Source organism: Rhinolophus ferrumequinum, chromosome 23, assembly GCF_004115265.2.
Source record: "Rhinolophus ferrumequinum isolate MPI-CBG mRhiFer1 chromosome 23, mRhiFer1_v1.p, whole genome shotgun sequence".
Taxonomy (NCBI): Eukaryota; Metazoa; Chordata; class Mammalia; order Chiroptera; family Rhinolophidae; genus Rhinolophus; species Rhinolophus ferrumequinum.
In genome coordinates this window covers 22,874,013-22,890,756 of record NC_046306.1, presented here as the reverse complement: position 1 = coordinate 22,890,756, position 16,744 = coordinate 22,874,013, and the positions used below count along the sequence as shown (strand labels likewise).

General features: G+C 51.4%; 1 protein-coding gene across 4 annotated transcripts in view; it reads left to right on the top strand.

The window, feature by feature from the left end:
• HM13 (histocompatibility minor 13) overlaps nt 1-16,744 on the top strand; it is a 37,405-nt gene that overhangs the window by 13,123 nt on the left and 7,538 nt on the right. For all 4 annotated transcript variants that reach the window (XR_004421829.1, XM_033095160.1, XM_033095158.1 and 1 more), the window contains exons 3-9: nt 315-397; nt 5,683-5,771; nt 7,476-7,561; nt 7,666-7,791; nt 8,570-8,627; nt 11,623-11,706; nt 14,804-14,840. Coding sequence is in view for 3 of the 4 variants with exons in the window: in XM_033095160.1 (XP_032951051.1) it covers nt 315-397; nt 5,683-5,771; nt 7,476-7,561; nt 7,666-7,791; nt 8,570-8,627; nt 11,623-11,706; nt 14,804-14,840 (563 nt within the window). In the remaining variant the exon portion in view is untranslated. The remainder of the gene's footprint in view (nt 1-314; nt 398-5,682; nt 5,772-7,475; nt 7,562-7,665; nt 7,792-8,569; nt 8,628-11,622; nt 11,707-14,803; nt 14,841-16,744) is intronic.

The following is a 16,744-nucleotide window of genomic DNA, read 5'->3' as shown; positions in this document are numbered from 1 at the left end:
CCCCTCCGCCACAATTCCCATGCAGGATTCTGGGCACAAACAGAGTAGTGTCTGTCTCCAAGTAACAAAGCCACCAAGGTCAAACCCTTGGACAGACTCCTTTGGGAGGTGCATCTGGCAGCCCGAGGTTCCTCTTTTTTTTCCCCATAGCCACAGAAACTGGAAGGCCCCTAGTGCTCTCAGAGATTCTTTCTGACACTGTTTCCCAACTCTAGAGGGGTACAACCAACTTCCAGAAGAGAAGCCGGGACTCTGGTTTCCTCGCAGCCACCAGCAACCCTGACTTCCTGTTTCTCTTTGTATTTCTGCCTCAGATATTCTCCCAGGAGTACATCAACCTCTTGCTGTCCATGTATTTCTTCGTGCTGGGAATCCTGGCCCTGTCCCACACCATCAGGTCAGAAGGCATCTCTGCAGCCTTTGAAGCAGCTTTCGCAGGAGCCAGTACAGGGTCTTGGATGAGAACATGACCTTTGGCATCATTCAGAGCCAGGTTTGAATCCTGGCTGTAAAACCCAAAGGAATCCTCCCCTGTGTCACACTGTAGGATAAGAACTGTAACCGCTCTGGACCACAGTTTCCTTACAGGGACTGATGAGAATATTCAGTGAGCCCTCTAAGAGTATCCCCGATTGTTGGGAAAGTAATATTTGTGAACAGTAATGTCATGTAACTTGTCGCAGTACTGAGCTGAGTAACACCAGAGCTTCGTATCAGGTAGTGTAGCCTGTGGCACCAAACACTCAGCGAGGTGCCTCACACGTGATCTTATTCCATAAAGAGAGGGGCAGTTAGTGAGAAGATAGGAGTGCAGGCTCTGGAATTTGACTATCTGACTTTGAATCCAGACTCTGCCACTTAATAGCCCTGTGACTTTGGGCAAGTAACTTAATCTCTCTGGCCTCAATTTCCTCACCTGAATGTAGAGGAAAATACTGGTACCTTCCTCATGGATCATGTGGAAAGCTTTTAGCACAGTATCTGGCACCTAATGTGCTCAGGAACCGCTAATTATTGCCATCATCATCATTATTATTATTATTATTATTATTATCATCATGTTAACCTGCCAGATAACCTATATGGTTAGCCTTTGCTTTTAATCCTATGTTACATTCTGAAACTGAAGCTCAGAAGGGTTAAGAAATTTGCTAGGACCACACAGCTGATAAGCAGCAGAGCCAAGATTCAAATCCAGGTCTGAGTGGCCCCAGAGCTCATTTTCTTCCCAGTGCCACCTGCTCAGATTGCCACATGCTGGTGTCACTTCAGTGGGGATGAAGGACCTAGACCAGTGATCCTCAGGTGGGGCTGCTGTTGGCGTTTTGGACATGCCAGTTCTCTGTGCATTGTACACATTTGGCACCCCTAGCCCTCTTACCAAATGGGAGTTGTGCCCCCAGCTCTTCCCCCAGCTTGTGGCTACAAAAGCGTCCCCATTGGTTTCCATCTGGCCCCGTAATGTGGTACAGCCTCAGGCTAAGAACACTGAGAAACTATGAGGTGGCCAGCAGACCAGAAAGTTCCCACAAGGAAGGAACACAACTTGAACTCAGCTTGGAAGGGTAGGAAACCTGGGAGAGGTGCAAAGGAGGGTGAGGCCAGGCTAGGAGCTGGAAGGTCTGTGCCGTAAGAGCACAGTCAGGATCTTCCCAGAGCAGTTAGAGAGAAAGCTAGAGACGTAGAGCAGGGTCTGCTCACAAAGGCATTGAATGCCAAGGTGAGTTTGGCTTCATTCCTCTAGGCACACCGGCAGGACAGCCCGGTAGTCAGGAGTGTGACCTCAAGAGGCACACAGCCGTGGCACCAACGCCTGGCTCTGCCGACTCCATAATTTGTATAAGCTACTCAAGCTCTCTGAGCTCCATTCCTTCACCTATAAGATGGAAACACTCCAAGTACCTCCTGGTAGGGACATGGGACCGATGCAGTGAGCCACATCCCTTACTCTCCCAGAGCACAGTGCCAAGTGCACTGTGAGTGAGCTCACAGCCTGAAGTCACAGCTGGGACTTGAACTCTGCTCTTTTGTTTGAGTTCAGTGTTGTTCAACTACACCTGCCTACACCCACAAAATCTTGGTCTAGCTACCGTGGGAGAATTCTAGTCCAGCCCCAATCCCCAAAAAAGGATGGCCCATAGAACCTGAGTGACTTGGACCTAGCAAGACAGGGGCAGACCAGTCACCCTTCGTCAAAGGGACAGACCTGTCCCTCCCTAATGGGATGGGGTGGGGGCAGTTACTGCCAGGCCCTGGGGTCCCTCCTTTCCCATCCTGATTAGGATCCTCCCAATTCTCAGACATTACACCCCAGCATCTGCAAAAGGTTTGAGACACCCCTTTGCCCCCCAGCCCTCCCCACACCCAACCACCATCACAGAGTGAGAGAACCAGTTTATTTTGAAAGCCACTATTAGGACGGTGCTGAGGAATTGATTATTTCACTTTATCTCAACAACCCTGCAAGAGAGCTCTCCATCTAACTGCCCAAGCAGAACATTTGGAACCTGTATCATTTTGACAGGTTCCTTTTTTTCCTGTAGAACAATAACTGAGGAACATTGCCCCAAATTTGTCATGGATTAGCCAAGAAACAATTATCCATGTCTTTTAACGAATTTATAAGTTTTACTGATAGAAATGATCAACAGAAAATAGAACCAAGAGCAGCTAAAACTGCACATGGTAAAATTTGTGAGTGAGTGAAATTATCAGAAGAATCACTTTCTTGGTAAAATTCAGAGCACAAAATTTGACCTGGGAAAATTAGATCTTATAAAAATACAATTATTTTGTATTAAAATAATTTGTATTTTGTATTAAAAATACAATTATTTGTATTCTGTCCATGGTAGCCATGGACAGAAGAGCTGCTCAACATCCAGGATCACAGCTAGCCTCTGAAAAATATGAAACAGACTAAAAACTGGGATGAGTGAAATCATTATTGTAAAATTTACATGGAAAAGAACTGAATTGGCTGTAGAGGGAAAGGGAGGGCATAATTTAATCAGGCTATTTAGAAAGTTGGTCCAAGAATTACATTTATTTTTCTTCTTCAATCAAATTGAGTTTTTTAAAGTATTTTCTCAAAAGTCTACAATGTTGTTAGAATTTTGGTGAGCTGTTTATATCCACACATTTAGAGCCCTTCCTCAGGATCCAACAAGGTCTGAAGGTTTGAGACAGGGAAACTGAGGCTCAGAGGGGTCATATGACCATCAGCATTCATAGCTGGTAGGAGTAAAAAGTAAGGTTTTGAGCCCGGGCCTGTCGGACTCCACGGCCAATATTTTTTCTAGTTTTGGCAAAAATGAAGGGGAAAAGAGAGCTAAAGAGGGTGGGGCCGGCAGCCCTCTCCGAGTGGGACTGCAGATTGACAGAGTAGAGGCCTGCTGGAAGAGGGTAAGGCCTGAACCCCAAGCCTCATCAGCCCCAGGCCTTGTGGGATTCCTTCACCGCCACCACCATCCCCCAGCCCACCTCAAGCCTCTTTGGGAAGAAACCGCAGTTTGGAGTGTTGGGGTAAGGCAGGGGCCGTAGCCTGCCTTTACATTGCAGTCACCAAGATTCGAGCCTGTGCCAAAATCCGTCCTGCCAAGAAACCACAGCCTCTTTTTATCACCTATTAGTTCACACCCCACCCAGCTGACCTTAAGAGGAAAAAAGACCCATAAGGCCAAAATCTGTCACTCTGGGAGGAGGAAGCAATGTCACCAGTGTCACTGACCCGTGCGTGCCTCCTACCCCCAGGAGAGAAAGGCAGCAGGATGTGGTTTGCTAGCAGGAAGTAATGACCTTTAGGTTTGACGTGAGCCATCAGGGGCCAGAAAGAGTCTGCCTGCTCCAAAAGTCTGCATTCAGAGGCATTCAGCAAGCATTTGCCAGCTGCCTCCCAGCACCAGGCCTGGCATGGGTGGGATGAAGGTGATGAGACAGGAACCCTGCCCTCAAGGTTAGTCTCACACCTGCCAGGTTGCTCGACTCCTTTCCTGTGTTATCCAGCAACCCCTCTTTTCTTGAGATAACAAAGACATCAATCTAGAGATTTCCTACTTGAAGTTGAAACTGCAATTAAGCTTACCGAGTGCCAAGCATTTTTTAATCCTCTTAATAAGACTATGAAAAAGATGTTGTTATGGTGTTCCTAATGAGGAAACAGTTGCACAGGTCAGTCAAGTCACTTTCCCAGAGTCACACAGCTAATAAGTGGCAGAGCTGGGATTCAAACCCAGGACAGCAGGCTCCAAACTCCATGCTCCTAATTGCTGCACTCTGCTAGTTGAGAAGCCAAGCATCAACCTTCTAAGGAAGAGGGCAGACTGGAGTGAAGGGCTTAGCTCCTTAGGCCTTCTCTCTGCCTCTGCACGTAGAGTCTGGCTTCAGATTCCCCCCAAAAGTGACTCAGCAAACTATCTGAAAGTAGCTTCCAGCCTTACCCATCCCAGCTTCTGACTTCCACCTCCTCAGAGCCTGCTGTGAGCCAATTCCCACGTGTCTATTCACAAAGCCCTCTCTTCATTCATGCCACAGCCTTGCAGACTGGGAGGGATTGGCTGACAAGTAGGGAAACTGAGGCCCAGAGATGCTTCTTAGCTCCACATCTTTCTCCAAGCCCCAGGGCCTTAGAAGGAGGGCTCCCTTTTTCCTGCTTTTACCACGATTCCCTGGGTACCTCTTGGCCTGCTTCCATGTATCCACCAGTTGGGAACACCATTCTGGATTTGCTCACCGCGTTAGTCCTGTCAGTCCATCTGATGTTGCCGAATGCTTTTAAGCTCAGGCTTTGGACAAGTTTCAGTGAAGGGAGCTCACAGTTCTTACATCCTTGCTGTGGGTCCAGTGCTAGACTAAACTCCCCTGCTCCCTCTCCTGTCTTGGAGACAGTTGGTATTATTGTCCCCACATAGATCTGAGGAGACGAGCCACTGAAGTGGCTCACTTCAGATCACACGGCTGGTATGTGGCAGAGCAGGCTTCAGGGCCACCCGAGCTTGTAGCCCCCCCACAGGCTGCCGCCCCCAGGACCAGGCTGGGCCAAGAGGCCTGATATGCTAATCTTGCTCTGAAGGTGATCCAGAAAAGAAAGTCTCTGTTCCCTGCCTGGGAGGAAGCAGAGCATGCTGGGTAACAAGAGAGTGCTTCCAGAGTGAGGCCAAGCCCGCCTGGGGTGCTCTGGCTCTAGGGGCTGTGCTTCATCCGGCTGATCAAGTCCAACGAGTTTGTAAAGATACCATGCCTCACAAGTCACAGAGTGTGGTGACCATCAGGTCATCTGACTTCATAGGTCTGGAAAGGAGTCCAAGAATATGGGTTCTTGACAAGGGACTCATATAGACAATGAATGGACCAGACTTTGGAATCCATTGCTCTCCTAAAAATCGTTTTACGTGAATGTCTGCCCCTGTTCTGTGTTTCTTGGCTGATAACCAAGAAGGCAGTACAGAAGCACTAGGAGTCCGGGGCCCAACGTTCGAGTCTCAGCTCAGATACTGACTCCCTGTGTGACCCTGGGCAGTGACTTACCTTCTGAGGGTCTCTGTTTCCACATGTGTAAAATGGGCATAATAACACCTGCCTATTGGGACAGCTGTGAGGATGCTAGATATCACAGCTGTGAATGGGGGTTTCGTGGGGTGCTGCTGGGGCTGTGGTTGCCAATCTGCTTTGTCTTTTTTCCAGCCCCTTCATGAATAAGGTTTTTCCAGCCAATTTCCCAAGTCGGCAGTACCAGCTGCTCTTCACACAGGGCTCCGGGGAGAACAAGGAAGGTCAGTGCTTCCCGCTTTCCCTGCCTGGGGTGTCTTCCTCCTCTGCTCCCCCTTTCTCTGCCCGATGTTGGGGCTTTGCGGTAGAGCAAGTGATGGAGAAAGTGGGTTCTGGGGTCACACTGCCTGGGTTCGTTCACATCCCAGCCCCGCCACTGCCTACACCAGGGACTCTGGGTGACCACCTCTACCTCTCTGAGCCTTGGGTGGTGTTGTTGTTTCATCTGTAAAATGAAATGATGTTCTAGTACCTCCCTCGTAGTCATGTGGTAGAACTGCGAGTAGGTGATGAGCAGAAAGCATTCAGCACTCTGCCTGGCTTAGTAAGTACTCAGTAAAAGTTGGCTGTTACCACTATTTTTATCATGCTATTTTCAGTACAATTACTTTCCCACCTAAGATTTGAAAAGGAGGTTCCATGGCTTTTTAAAAAATGAAAACTGCAGGGAATGGGGAAAAGCCTGGGCATTGGGGATTAGTTAGGATATGGGTTCCAGTGCTGTAACAGGATTACCAATGTCTTGACCAAATGGAAGGTGTTTCTCATGTAAGAGTCTGAGCTTGTGGATGTCATGCTCTCTCGTACTAGAGCCTAGCTCATTCTGCCTCGTCCCTAAAGAGCAGTGATTCCTTTTTGCATCTCTGGTGCATCTGTACCCAATCAATTATTACGAAATTAAAAAGGAAAACAAAAAGCTAAGCTTGCACCATGGGTCTTCAGGGTCCCAGGCTCCATCTGTCTTTTGCTCTGCCACACTCAGTGGCCCTTAGGTCCAGGACGGTGTACTGTCACTCCACAGTCCCACCAGGCAGGAGAGGCAGCTGTACCACGGCCCCATTTAGCTACAGGGGAAGCTGGAAACTGTGGCCCTGAGCTCGTTGGCCTCTGTCCAGACACAGATCATCAGGGTGTTGTTACCACAGAGGAAAGAACAGAAACTAGGGCCAACCAGCAGTCTGCTACACTCTGTATCTGAAAGAAATGGCTGTGTTCTCTGACCCTGGGCAAGCCCCACCACCTGCCTGGGCTTCCTTATTAGGAAGCTTGAAAGTGATGGAGAATGGTTCTAACGCAAGGATGTCTACCACAAGGCCCTCCATGGGACTCCCTCAGGGACTCCCTCCTGCTTTTCTTCCAGGCCCCCGTCTCTTACCTTCTCCCTCCTCCTCTTCCTCCTCTGCCAGTGACATAGGGCTGCCAACAACCTTCTCGATTCCTTTGGTGACAAAGTAGAAAGACTCCTGAAAGAACTGGGTCCTCGTTAAAGACCTGGGCTCGGTGGTAGCTGGAATTGATTGAGTACATACTGTGTGCCAGGCACTGTGCTGAGTGCTTCGCAAAGACCATCTCACTTGCTCCTCACAGCAGCCTATCAGGGACATGCCATGGTCCCCATTTTACAGATGAGTCAACTGAAGCTCAGAGAGGGCGCTGCCTCCCGCCAAGGTCACCCACCTACAAGTGCAGAGCCCGTGCTTCCAGCACCACCGACCACCTCCCACTGATCCCACACCAGGCTTGTGTTCTGTCTGAGCCTCCATTCCCTCCTCTAGGAAAATGGAGGGGTTGGGGGTGGCTCCCATGAGCACTCCCGGCCTGTGCGCCTCTGACAGTGCCCACAGCCATGCCCTCCTCCGTCCAGGGGCTGACAGGTGGGAGGGGCAGCCCCGCCCCGGGGAGTGGACTTACCCGGCCTCTCTGCCCAGAGATCATCAATTATGAGTTTGACACCAAGGACCTGGTGTGCCTGGGCCTGAGCAGCATTGTTGGCGTCTGGTACCTGCTAAGGAAGGTGAGTGGCCAGGGGCTGGAACAGCGGGGAGAGGCGAGGGGAGCACTGGGGGGGGCGGGCAGGGCAGGGCGGCATAAGCTGGTCTCACTCCCCCCTTCCCCCAGCACTGGATTGCCAATAACCTCTTTGGCCTGGCCTTCTCCCTTAACGGGGTGGAGCTCCTGCACCTGAATAACGTCAGCACCGGCTGCATCCTGCTGGGCGGCCTCTTCATCTACGATGTCTTCTGGGTGAGTCTTCCCGCCCTCATCTCTGGCCCAGGCAGCAGTCATCTGATTGAAGGCAGCAGCCATGGCCTGGAAGTCAAGGCTCCAGAGCAGGTCCTTTCTGGGCTGAGCCGCCCTCATCCGTGGAACAGGAGAGAGTAGATTCCCCTGTCACTGAGAGCCCACCCTCTGCCCTGCGCCCTCTGCCACCCTCATCCCTTCCTCACAGTGGCCCGACAGGGGTGTTACTTGATCCCATGTCTCCCTAGCAAGCGAGCCGAGACTCAGACAGGTTCAGGCAGGCTGGTTAATGCTGGTGAATGGCCCAGCAGGGGCACTGGGCTGGGAGGCCGAGCTGCTGTTGACAGCACACTCCGGCTGCACCCAGCCCTGGGCTGAGGGACCTGCCACACATGCCGAGAGGCGTGGCAGTCCACCTAACTGCACGCCCTTTCCCCAGCAGCCTCTTCTCCCCTTAAGTGGGTGGTACTGGAGGACTTTCTCTCTTGCGGGGCAGAACCCGCGATGAACAGGAAGCTGGCCAGGACCCTATCAGAGGCCCTTTTCCGACTCCTTCGAATTGTCCCTTTCTGTTGCCCAGAACTAGGAGCCCAGTGACGCGTCCATAGAACTAGTATTGGGGGCTACCTGCTCTCAGCCTCACGTCTCTTCTGGAGCCCCTCCCTGCCCCCTGCCCCTCTCCCTGCAGATCTCAGGCAACAGCACATTGAGGAACCCGAAGACAGCCATTCTGTCCCACCCGGCCCCCACCTCCCTCCAGACTCCTCTCTTCTCCTCCTAGGTATTTGGCACCAACGTGATGGTGACAGTGGCCAGGTCCTTTGAGGCACCAATAAAATGTAAGTGACCACCCCTGCATGGGGAGCCCCTCTGCCCCCACCCCAGTGGCCCTTCCTCTCGTGGTCCCTGTTTTGGTCATACCTGTCCCTGAGCCCTCCCCCTCACACCGTGTCCTCATTGATTCATCTGGCTATGTTCGTGCACAGCGACCGTCTGTCCAGCCACTTGGTCACCGTGCACTGTGCTGTGGGATGGGCTGGAATGGGAGCATGCACAGAGAGGGGTGGCAGGGCACACAGGCACCTCGGAGAAAGAGACCTGAGGCTCCCCTCCCTGGATCCCTTGAGCGCCTGGCTGGCAGGCACTGTCTGTCCTGCGTCTCTCACACTGCCCTGGGCCTGCTCTTCAGTGTACCCACTGTTTATAAATATTAGGACATCCAGCTACAAGCATCTTTAAACAATGTGGAGATTTTGTTATCGCACCCTGCAGCAAGCCCAGTGATAGAGTGTCTCAGTGTTGGGTTAATGACCGTCGGTGGAGAGGCTAAGAGCCGACGTGACTTCATTCCTCCCACCACCACCCCGTTTTCATCATGCCCCCCTGCCCCTAAGCTCATGTTGTCGTGGTTCCCGGGATGGCTGCCACAGCTCCCAGCTTTGACTCCTCACACAGCCATGTTCAGAGACGGAAAGGGGGAACTTTGTCACTCTTTCATCAGAGAGGGATGTTTTTCCCCAAATCCCTGCAGCCTCCCTTATATTTCACTGGCCAGAATTGGGTCACAGGCCCAAATCCAAACCAATTATCAGCAAGGGGGGTGGGGAAAGCATGATTAGCTCAGAGTTTAAGCCTTAGACTACTCAGAAGTCACCTTCTGGGATCACGAGACCCAGAGAGGAGGACAGAATCACCCAGGCATGACAGCAAGGACGAAGGGGAGGATCCTGCTGGGGAGGCCTCAGCAGTGCGTGAGCTCCGTGGGAGGCAGCAGCTCAGCGGTGCGCAGGTGTGGGGAGCTTGGCCTGGGAGAGTCGAGGAATAGCTGTCTCTCTCACAGTTAGTCTCCACTGCTGCAGGTCTTGTCCATGAGCTAGAGAGGGGCTCATGGCCGCACACTGCTCCTAAATGCTGTGATCCCCGTTCAGCGACCCCAGAGGAAAACGAGTTTCTCCCCGCTTTGGTTTGAATAAATATATGAGACCTGGCCTGGCCCATGAGCCAGGCACTCCCGCCAGGGCGATGGAGGATCAGTATGGACAGGCCTGGGTCGCTGCCCTCCCCAGAGCCTGGGAGCACAGTATTTGAATTGGCAGCCCCCCAGAACCAAGGGTATCAAGTGAGGGCAGTTCTCCAGAGCAAGAGACCAGACGTTGAGTAAGCCAGATGCTGGGTGATCCCAGCCAAGATGTCAGGGAAAGCTTTCCTGGGTCATGAAGGAGGAACATGCATTGACTAAGCGTGCGGGGGCAGTATGGACATTTGAAAGGGAGAGTACAGCTTCAGCAAAGAGCTAGAGGCAGGAAAATGCGTGGAGGGCCCTGGGAGCAGGCACTCAGAGAGGGAATGTGGCTGAGTTTAGGGGAGCAGCAGGAAAGAGGCCAGATTTGGGGAAGCCACGGCTGTCATGCCAAGGAGCTTGGACACTGCCCAGAAGTGATGAGCCACTGGCAGGCTCTGAACAGGGAAATGACACTGTCATATTTGGTTTCCGGGACTTAGAATCTGGCTTTCTGGCTAAGGTGAAGGCCAGTTGCCCTCCACTGCTAGGAGTAGATCTCAGAGGCAGTATGTAGCAGAGGTTAGGGCACATATGCTGAAGTCCGGCTGCCTGGACTTGAATCCCAGATCTGACGCTTGCTGGCTGTGTGGCCTTAAGGAAGAGACTTCTCTGGACCCTGGTTTCTGCATCTGCCACTTAGAGTTGAACGGTGCCAGGATTGAGGTGATTGAATGAGGAGATCTATAAATCATTGTGGCTGCATTCAACGCAGGAAGAAGTAGGCAGAGGAGGGCATCTGTACATTTATTAGGGAAGCATAAGCTTACCCAGAGCCCCTAGCGTGCCTCTGCTGGCAGACCATTGGCCAGAGCTGGGTCATGTGACCACCCCAAGCAGCAAGCGAAGTCCAGAATTCACGGACCAGGATTGTCCCGATTGTCTTAGCCTTACAGCACCCTTGATCATCACCTGAGATGGCTGCCACACACAAAATCGGAACTGGGTTAGTAAAGAATAGGGTAGGATAGCAGTTAACAATGTGCAAAATCATCTAATCCTCACCACAACCCTGTGGGCCCCATTCTGTAGTTATACCCAGTTCATAAGTGAGAAAACTAAGACACAAAGTAGTTAAGTAACCTGTGCAAAGTCACATAGCAGAACCAGGTTTCAGACCCACACAGTCTGAGCAGCCCACACCTACCTGTTCTTCTACTCACAAGGCCCTGAGGGTGAAATCCAGTTACAGCCACCTCTTACCATAACTGGACACAGAGAGAAGCACTTCTCTCAACCTGTATTTATCCAAACAAGCCGGGCAGCAGGATTTACAAGTGAGGGGCTTTAAACAAGGAATTTGTAGGTGTGTGGCCTTTTGTCCCTTGGCGGACACAGGAGTCTATAGTCTAGGCGCCCCCTGCTTCAGAACAAGGGCCCCAGGCTGTCCATACACCTATTGTAAGGTGAGGGAAAGCCCATTATGTTGGCACTGCATGGGCTCTTTAATCCCCTTTGGTCTGCTTGGCTTTAGGGTCGATCCCAGTTAACCAAAGGGTTCCATAGCATAAAAGACATTGAAATTGTATGGTATGTGAGTTTTAGCTCGATAAAGGCATTAAGCCTTTGGCCTAGATGAGCCTAGAGTCTTCCCCGCTGTAAACATCAGTGGTTCTCCATGGAGACATTGCCCTTCGGCCTGCCAACATCTTCTCACCTCCCCGTCCCCACCCCCCAACCCAGAAATTCTGGTGCGTGAGTTTCCTACAACAGAGATAGGGGGCTAGGAGTCCAAGTGAGCTGGGCTCTCGCCAATTCCTTGCCTTCCCCTACAGTGGTGTTTCCCCAGGATCTGCTGGAGAAGGGCCTCGAAGCGGACAACTTTGCCATGCTGGGACTCGGCGATATAGTCATTCCAGGTGACCGGGCTGGGTGGGGGGGAGTAGTCGCTGGATCAAGGAGTGCGGTGAAACAGACAGCCTCACCCAGTGGGAAAGAGAAGGGGAATGGTGATTCCATACCCACACCCCTGGGTCAGCCCGGGATTTGGTGAAGGAGTCCACCTCAATAAACATTACAGAGCACTAGTCATGTGCCAGGCCGACAGCAGTGAGCACGAGTGTCTTCACAGAGCTTCTAGTCTGGGTGAACAGACATTACTCAAGAACTAAAGACATTATATGGCAGACTGAAATTCACTCTGTGAAAAAGCACATGTCATGACCCTCTTAGAGGAACCTGACTCCTCTCACACACCTACACGTGTACTCTCCCTTTGCCGGTGTTTGCAAGTGTCACAAATGTGCTAGAACTAGCAAAGTCCCATTGGTCCTCCTCTCCTAGTGGTGGAAGCGCTCCAGGGAGGACATGCTGTGTGTGTAGACAGAGGGGCAGCATGGGTGTGGGTTCTTGTGTCTGCACTTTTAGCAGAGGGACATGTAGCACACACCTGCTCGTTTGCACAAGCTGGCCTTTGAACCCATTATCTACATGTGGGTGCTAGTCAGTACACCTGTGCCCGTCTGCAGGCCTGATCACGGACAGGTATCCCTGGGGGCCACAGCCTTGCCTCGCCTTGGGGCACCGGCAGCCTAAATGACCAGTCAAGAGACTAAGGGCAAAGCTGAGTGGCCACTCTGAGGGCAGCTGCAGTGGCTAAAGCATGGATGTGTGTGACTGCGGATCTGGGCCTGGTGACAGGGACAGTGAACATCCAAAGGGCATACTTGTTCTCCTAGTCCCAGAGGGTTAGAGAGACACACACACACCCCCAATCCACCCACCCACCTGGTAGTTAGTTGCTTAAAAGAAGAAAGTTTGAAACAAATGAAAAGCCAATTTATTTTCCGCTGCAGGAAGTTAATAGCTATTCTCCGTAACCTGGGATGGTAACATGCATTTCTGTTGATACTTTTATTTTGTGATATAAGTAATCACAAAATACTTGTGGTGGTAAAGCAGAGGCTCTTACACCAGGGAGACAACAGGTTCAGAAGTGAAGGGACTTACCTACCTTCTCACACTGGTAAGCAGTAGGGCCAGGACTCAGAGCAGGTCTGTCTGACTACGAAAAAAGGTTACACTGTCAGAGCTACTCTTAGAGCGGTCATCACATAGTAAGATAATAATCACAACAGCTGTCATTTGTCAGGCACCTGTTGTGTGGCAGCGCCTTTTATACATTGTCTTTGCTACTCCCAGCAACCCAATGAGGTGGAGACGTGCCTACGGCCGTGGGGCTCCATGGGTATGATGTTGAACCCACTGTTGCTAAACTTGCAGTGCTGTGAGGCAGGGAGATGAGCTTCCCCCGGAAGACGCAGCTCCATCAGACAGAAGAACAGGCCTGGAAGGCACTCTGCTCACTCTGTAGGATGGTCTGTCACAAGCGCCCACACACACTTCCCCAGTGTCCTGGTTGTCACAGCGCTGAGCTCGAGGCTGCACAGCACGTCTCTGCGTCTCTGCATATACCGGGGTGCCAAAAAAATGTACACACGTGACATGTATTCATCTTTTGTTATCGGCATATATTGAGTATCACAATTTTAATAGTTATTTCCTTTTTTTAAAAAACGTGTGTACATTTTTTTGTCACCCTCTGTATATCTAAGTCCTTCAGCAATCAAAATAAATGGAAGTTAACTGCATCCTCATAGGGCCTCGGGGATATTCTTCAAAGAAGAATGGGTTGCTGCAGAGCATTGTTTTGAGGACCAGATGCATTATGAGGAGTGAAAGAAAGTTGGGCAGAGCTCTGACCCCTGGATCAGTTGGAGAACGCTTGCAGAATTTAGCCGCTAGGGGGCACTGAGTTCCTGGCTTTGTTTCCAGAAAAGCAGCATTTGCCTGCTCTCCACCCACCAACTCCTTACTCACACACAGTCTACAGTAAGGACTAACTCATCTCTCTCTTTACAATTAAGCATATGTTGCCAGTCGGTGCTTCTGATCAGCACAGAATGTTTTGGTTCTTGAGAGCCTGCTGTTAACTAAATGAGATTCAGCCCTTGCCTGTCTGAGCCCAAAAAGTCAGGGCGATGATACAGACAGATGTGCTGTATGTACAACATACAGAGGCTGGAGGCTGTCTTGGGGATTCTTAGGCTTCTAGGGTGTCTGGCCTGGGTTCTGAAGTGCGAAGAAGAGTCCAGTGGGTGGACAGAGTTAACCCCCCTCCCCTGAGCGGCCCCACAAGCCTCCTAATGGTCTGCCTACTCCTACTTTCTCCCTGCAGTTGCCACAGGGGTCTTTTTAAAGTCTGTTTAGGTTATTCTCCCACTCAGAACTCTTCCGGTGTGTCCCCTTGATTAGGATAGAGACCCAGCGTCTCCTCGTGTTCCGTGGGCCCTGCATGGCCGGTCCATCCCCTGCATCACCTATTCAGGGCTCCTTGACCCCTGCCACACCCCCTGAGCCTTTCCTCAGGACCTTTGCACATGCTGTTCCCCTCCCTGGCAAGTGTCACTTCCTCAAAGAAGCCCTCCTTCGTCCTCCCCCAACCCCCGGCCTGGGTCTCATCCCAATACACCTTCCCATGACACAGGAAGCGGCCTCACAGTTACCGTTTCACACTGACTTTGGTTACTATTGGAGCAGCCTGTATACCCCTTGCCCCCTTGGTTGAGCTCTGTGAGAACAGTGGTTTGTGTTACCCCAGTATTGCCGAGGGTGCCTGCTAATTAGGAGCCCTCAATAAACACTTGGGTGGATGGAGCCGGCGTGCCACAGTGCGGTGCTGTGGGGTGCCAGGTCAGTGTGGCCCCAGGCCAAAGCAAAGTCCTGGGGCCTTGGCATTGTTCTTGGTGGCCTGATAGAGAAACGGGATTTCTGCTGGCGGTTGGCAGCATTGGCAACACCCTGGGCCCCAGTGATTGCTCCATGACTGGGAACACCAGCTTGGGGACCCATTTCCATGTTAGTTACTGCCCTGCTCCTCGCTGGCCCAGGCGTGGGGGGCTCCATCTCCTGAGGCGCTGGCTTCCCCATCGTCTAACCCAGGCTTTCTCCCCACAGGGATCTTCATCGCCTTGCTGCTGCGTTTTGACATCAGGTAAGCTACTTCGGACCCCTAACCCTCAGGCTGCGTGAGGGAGGGGCCTTCCCCAGGCGGGGGTTCTCCAGTGGCTTTTAGGAACCCAGAGGAGGTAACTGGGTGACCAGACCCTCCACCCCCACAGCGGCCACAGCAGTTCTGATTTTATCTGCATTTTGCTTTTTGAGGTTTTAAGTGTTCAAAAAGGTAAATTAAGAATCACAGACCAAGCAGTTTAAACCCAGGTCAATAGTCTGTCTCTCCCTGTGTGACCTTGGCAAGTGACCTGACCAATGCTGAGGTTTCTCATCCTTACATTACTGGTAAACAAGACTTCCTACCTCAGGATTATCAAGTAAATCTGGAGAGACAGTGCTGAACACAGGCTCTCAGTAGCTCCCAGGGAAATCCAGCTGCAGTCTCGTCATTATCTTTTTTTCGTCATTATTTTTATCAGCCCAGGGTTAGGTCACCGTGTCCCAGCTGCTCTAGCTGTTCCACAACCTCTCGTTATTCAGACTCTTTTTAGTCAATTGTAGAAAGTGAGCACAAGGGAAAGAGGAGGGGACCAGCTTGGGTTACCACCTAAAGCCACAGGAAAGGTCTCGCTGGAGTTAATGCACCTGGGCAGCTGGAGCTGCCACCACCAGGTGGCGCTCCGTCATCCCAGGGGAGGGCTTGCTGTGTGTGCGCTTAATTGTGAGGTGGTTTATGAACCTTTCATTTGCTCGTGCCCAGTAATTGCAAAAGCAGTAATAGTGTTGACAGTGGTATTGAGAAACTCAGTACAACACCATTGAAGTCCAGTTTGTATGTGCAACTTAACTTTTTCCTCCCTCACATACGTCTGGACTATTTGTGTGGTGCCACTCTGGACCTCATGTACACACGAGCTTACAGACAGGCCTTGGAAGGCACCTGCTCAGTTTGTAAATAGAGGCACATCTTGCCAGCTGGCTCTACTCCTGGCTCTACAGAGGTGATACAAAGAGAAACTCATGAGACTCCCCAGGCCGTTTGCAGGAAACGCACATTCAGCTGCCAGCATCCTCAGAGGCAGAATCTCATTCCGAGGCTGGACTTGCAGGATAAGCAAGCCCGTCAGAGTGGTTCCAGGATCTGTGCAACATTCCCAATGGGAGTCAGTTGCACCCCAGGCTTTATAACCGGATAGCTCTCAGTGTACTTGCAGCTCAAGGCTTAGAAGCAGCCAGGACAAGGAAAGGGGGGGTCAGAAGTACCCGTTCATTTCACAGATGTCACTGGGCACTGTCCCAGGTGCTTCGGACGTGGAGCAGTCATGAGCTGGTGTTGTAAAGGGAAGTAGTGTAATGACAGTGCCCGGGTGCATGCGATTCAGCTGTTCTGAGGCTGAGCTTGGATGAATTGCCAGGAAGTCACTGGCATTTTATCCACACGGTCAGCATCTATTTAGTATTCACAACAGGTTACTGAACTGTTATGTGCACTGCACTTAAAAGTAATAACTTAGCTTTACAGTGTCTGCATCAGTGCTTCTCAAAGCATGGGGCATCTGTATCAGATTCATCTGGGTAGTTTTTCAAAATGCAGGTTTCCAGACATTTCCCCGGACCTAGTAGATCAGACCTAGAACTCTATTTTTTTTGCAAACTTTCCAGGTGATTTCTATGCTGGCTGAAGTCTTACAGCCACTGTTCTAGGTGATAGCATTTGATATTCACAAACACTGGGGAAATGGCTTGTGGTTTCCCCATTTTGCAGATGAGTAAACCAAGGCTGAGGGGAGGGAAGTAACTTGTCCAAGGACACATAGCGGGGGCAGTACCAGAGTGCATGCCTGCCTCCGGGCTCCCAGCCCGGAGCTCTCAGGCACCTCACAGCCTCCGTGGTCTTCCCAGCTCCCCTCTCAGAACGGATGCCTACATCTAACTCTCCTCCTC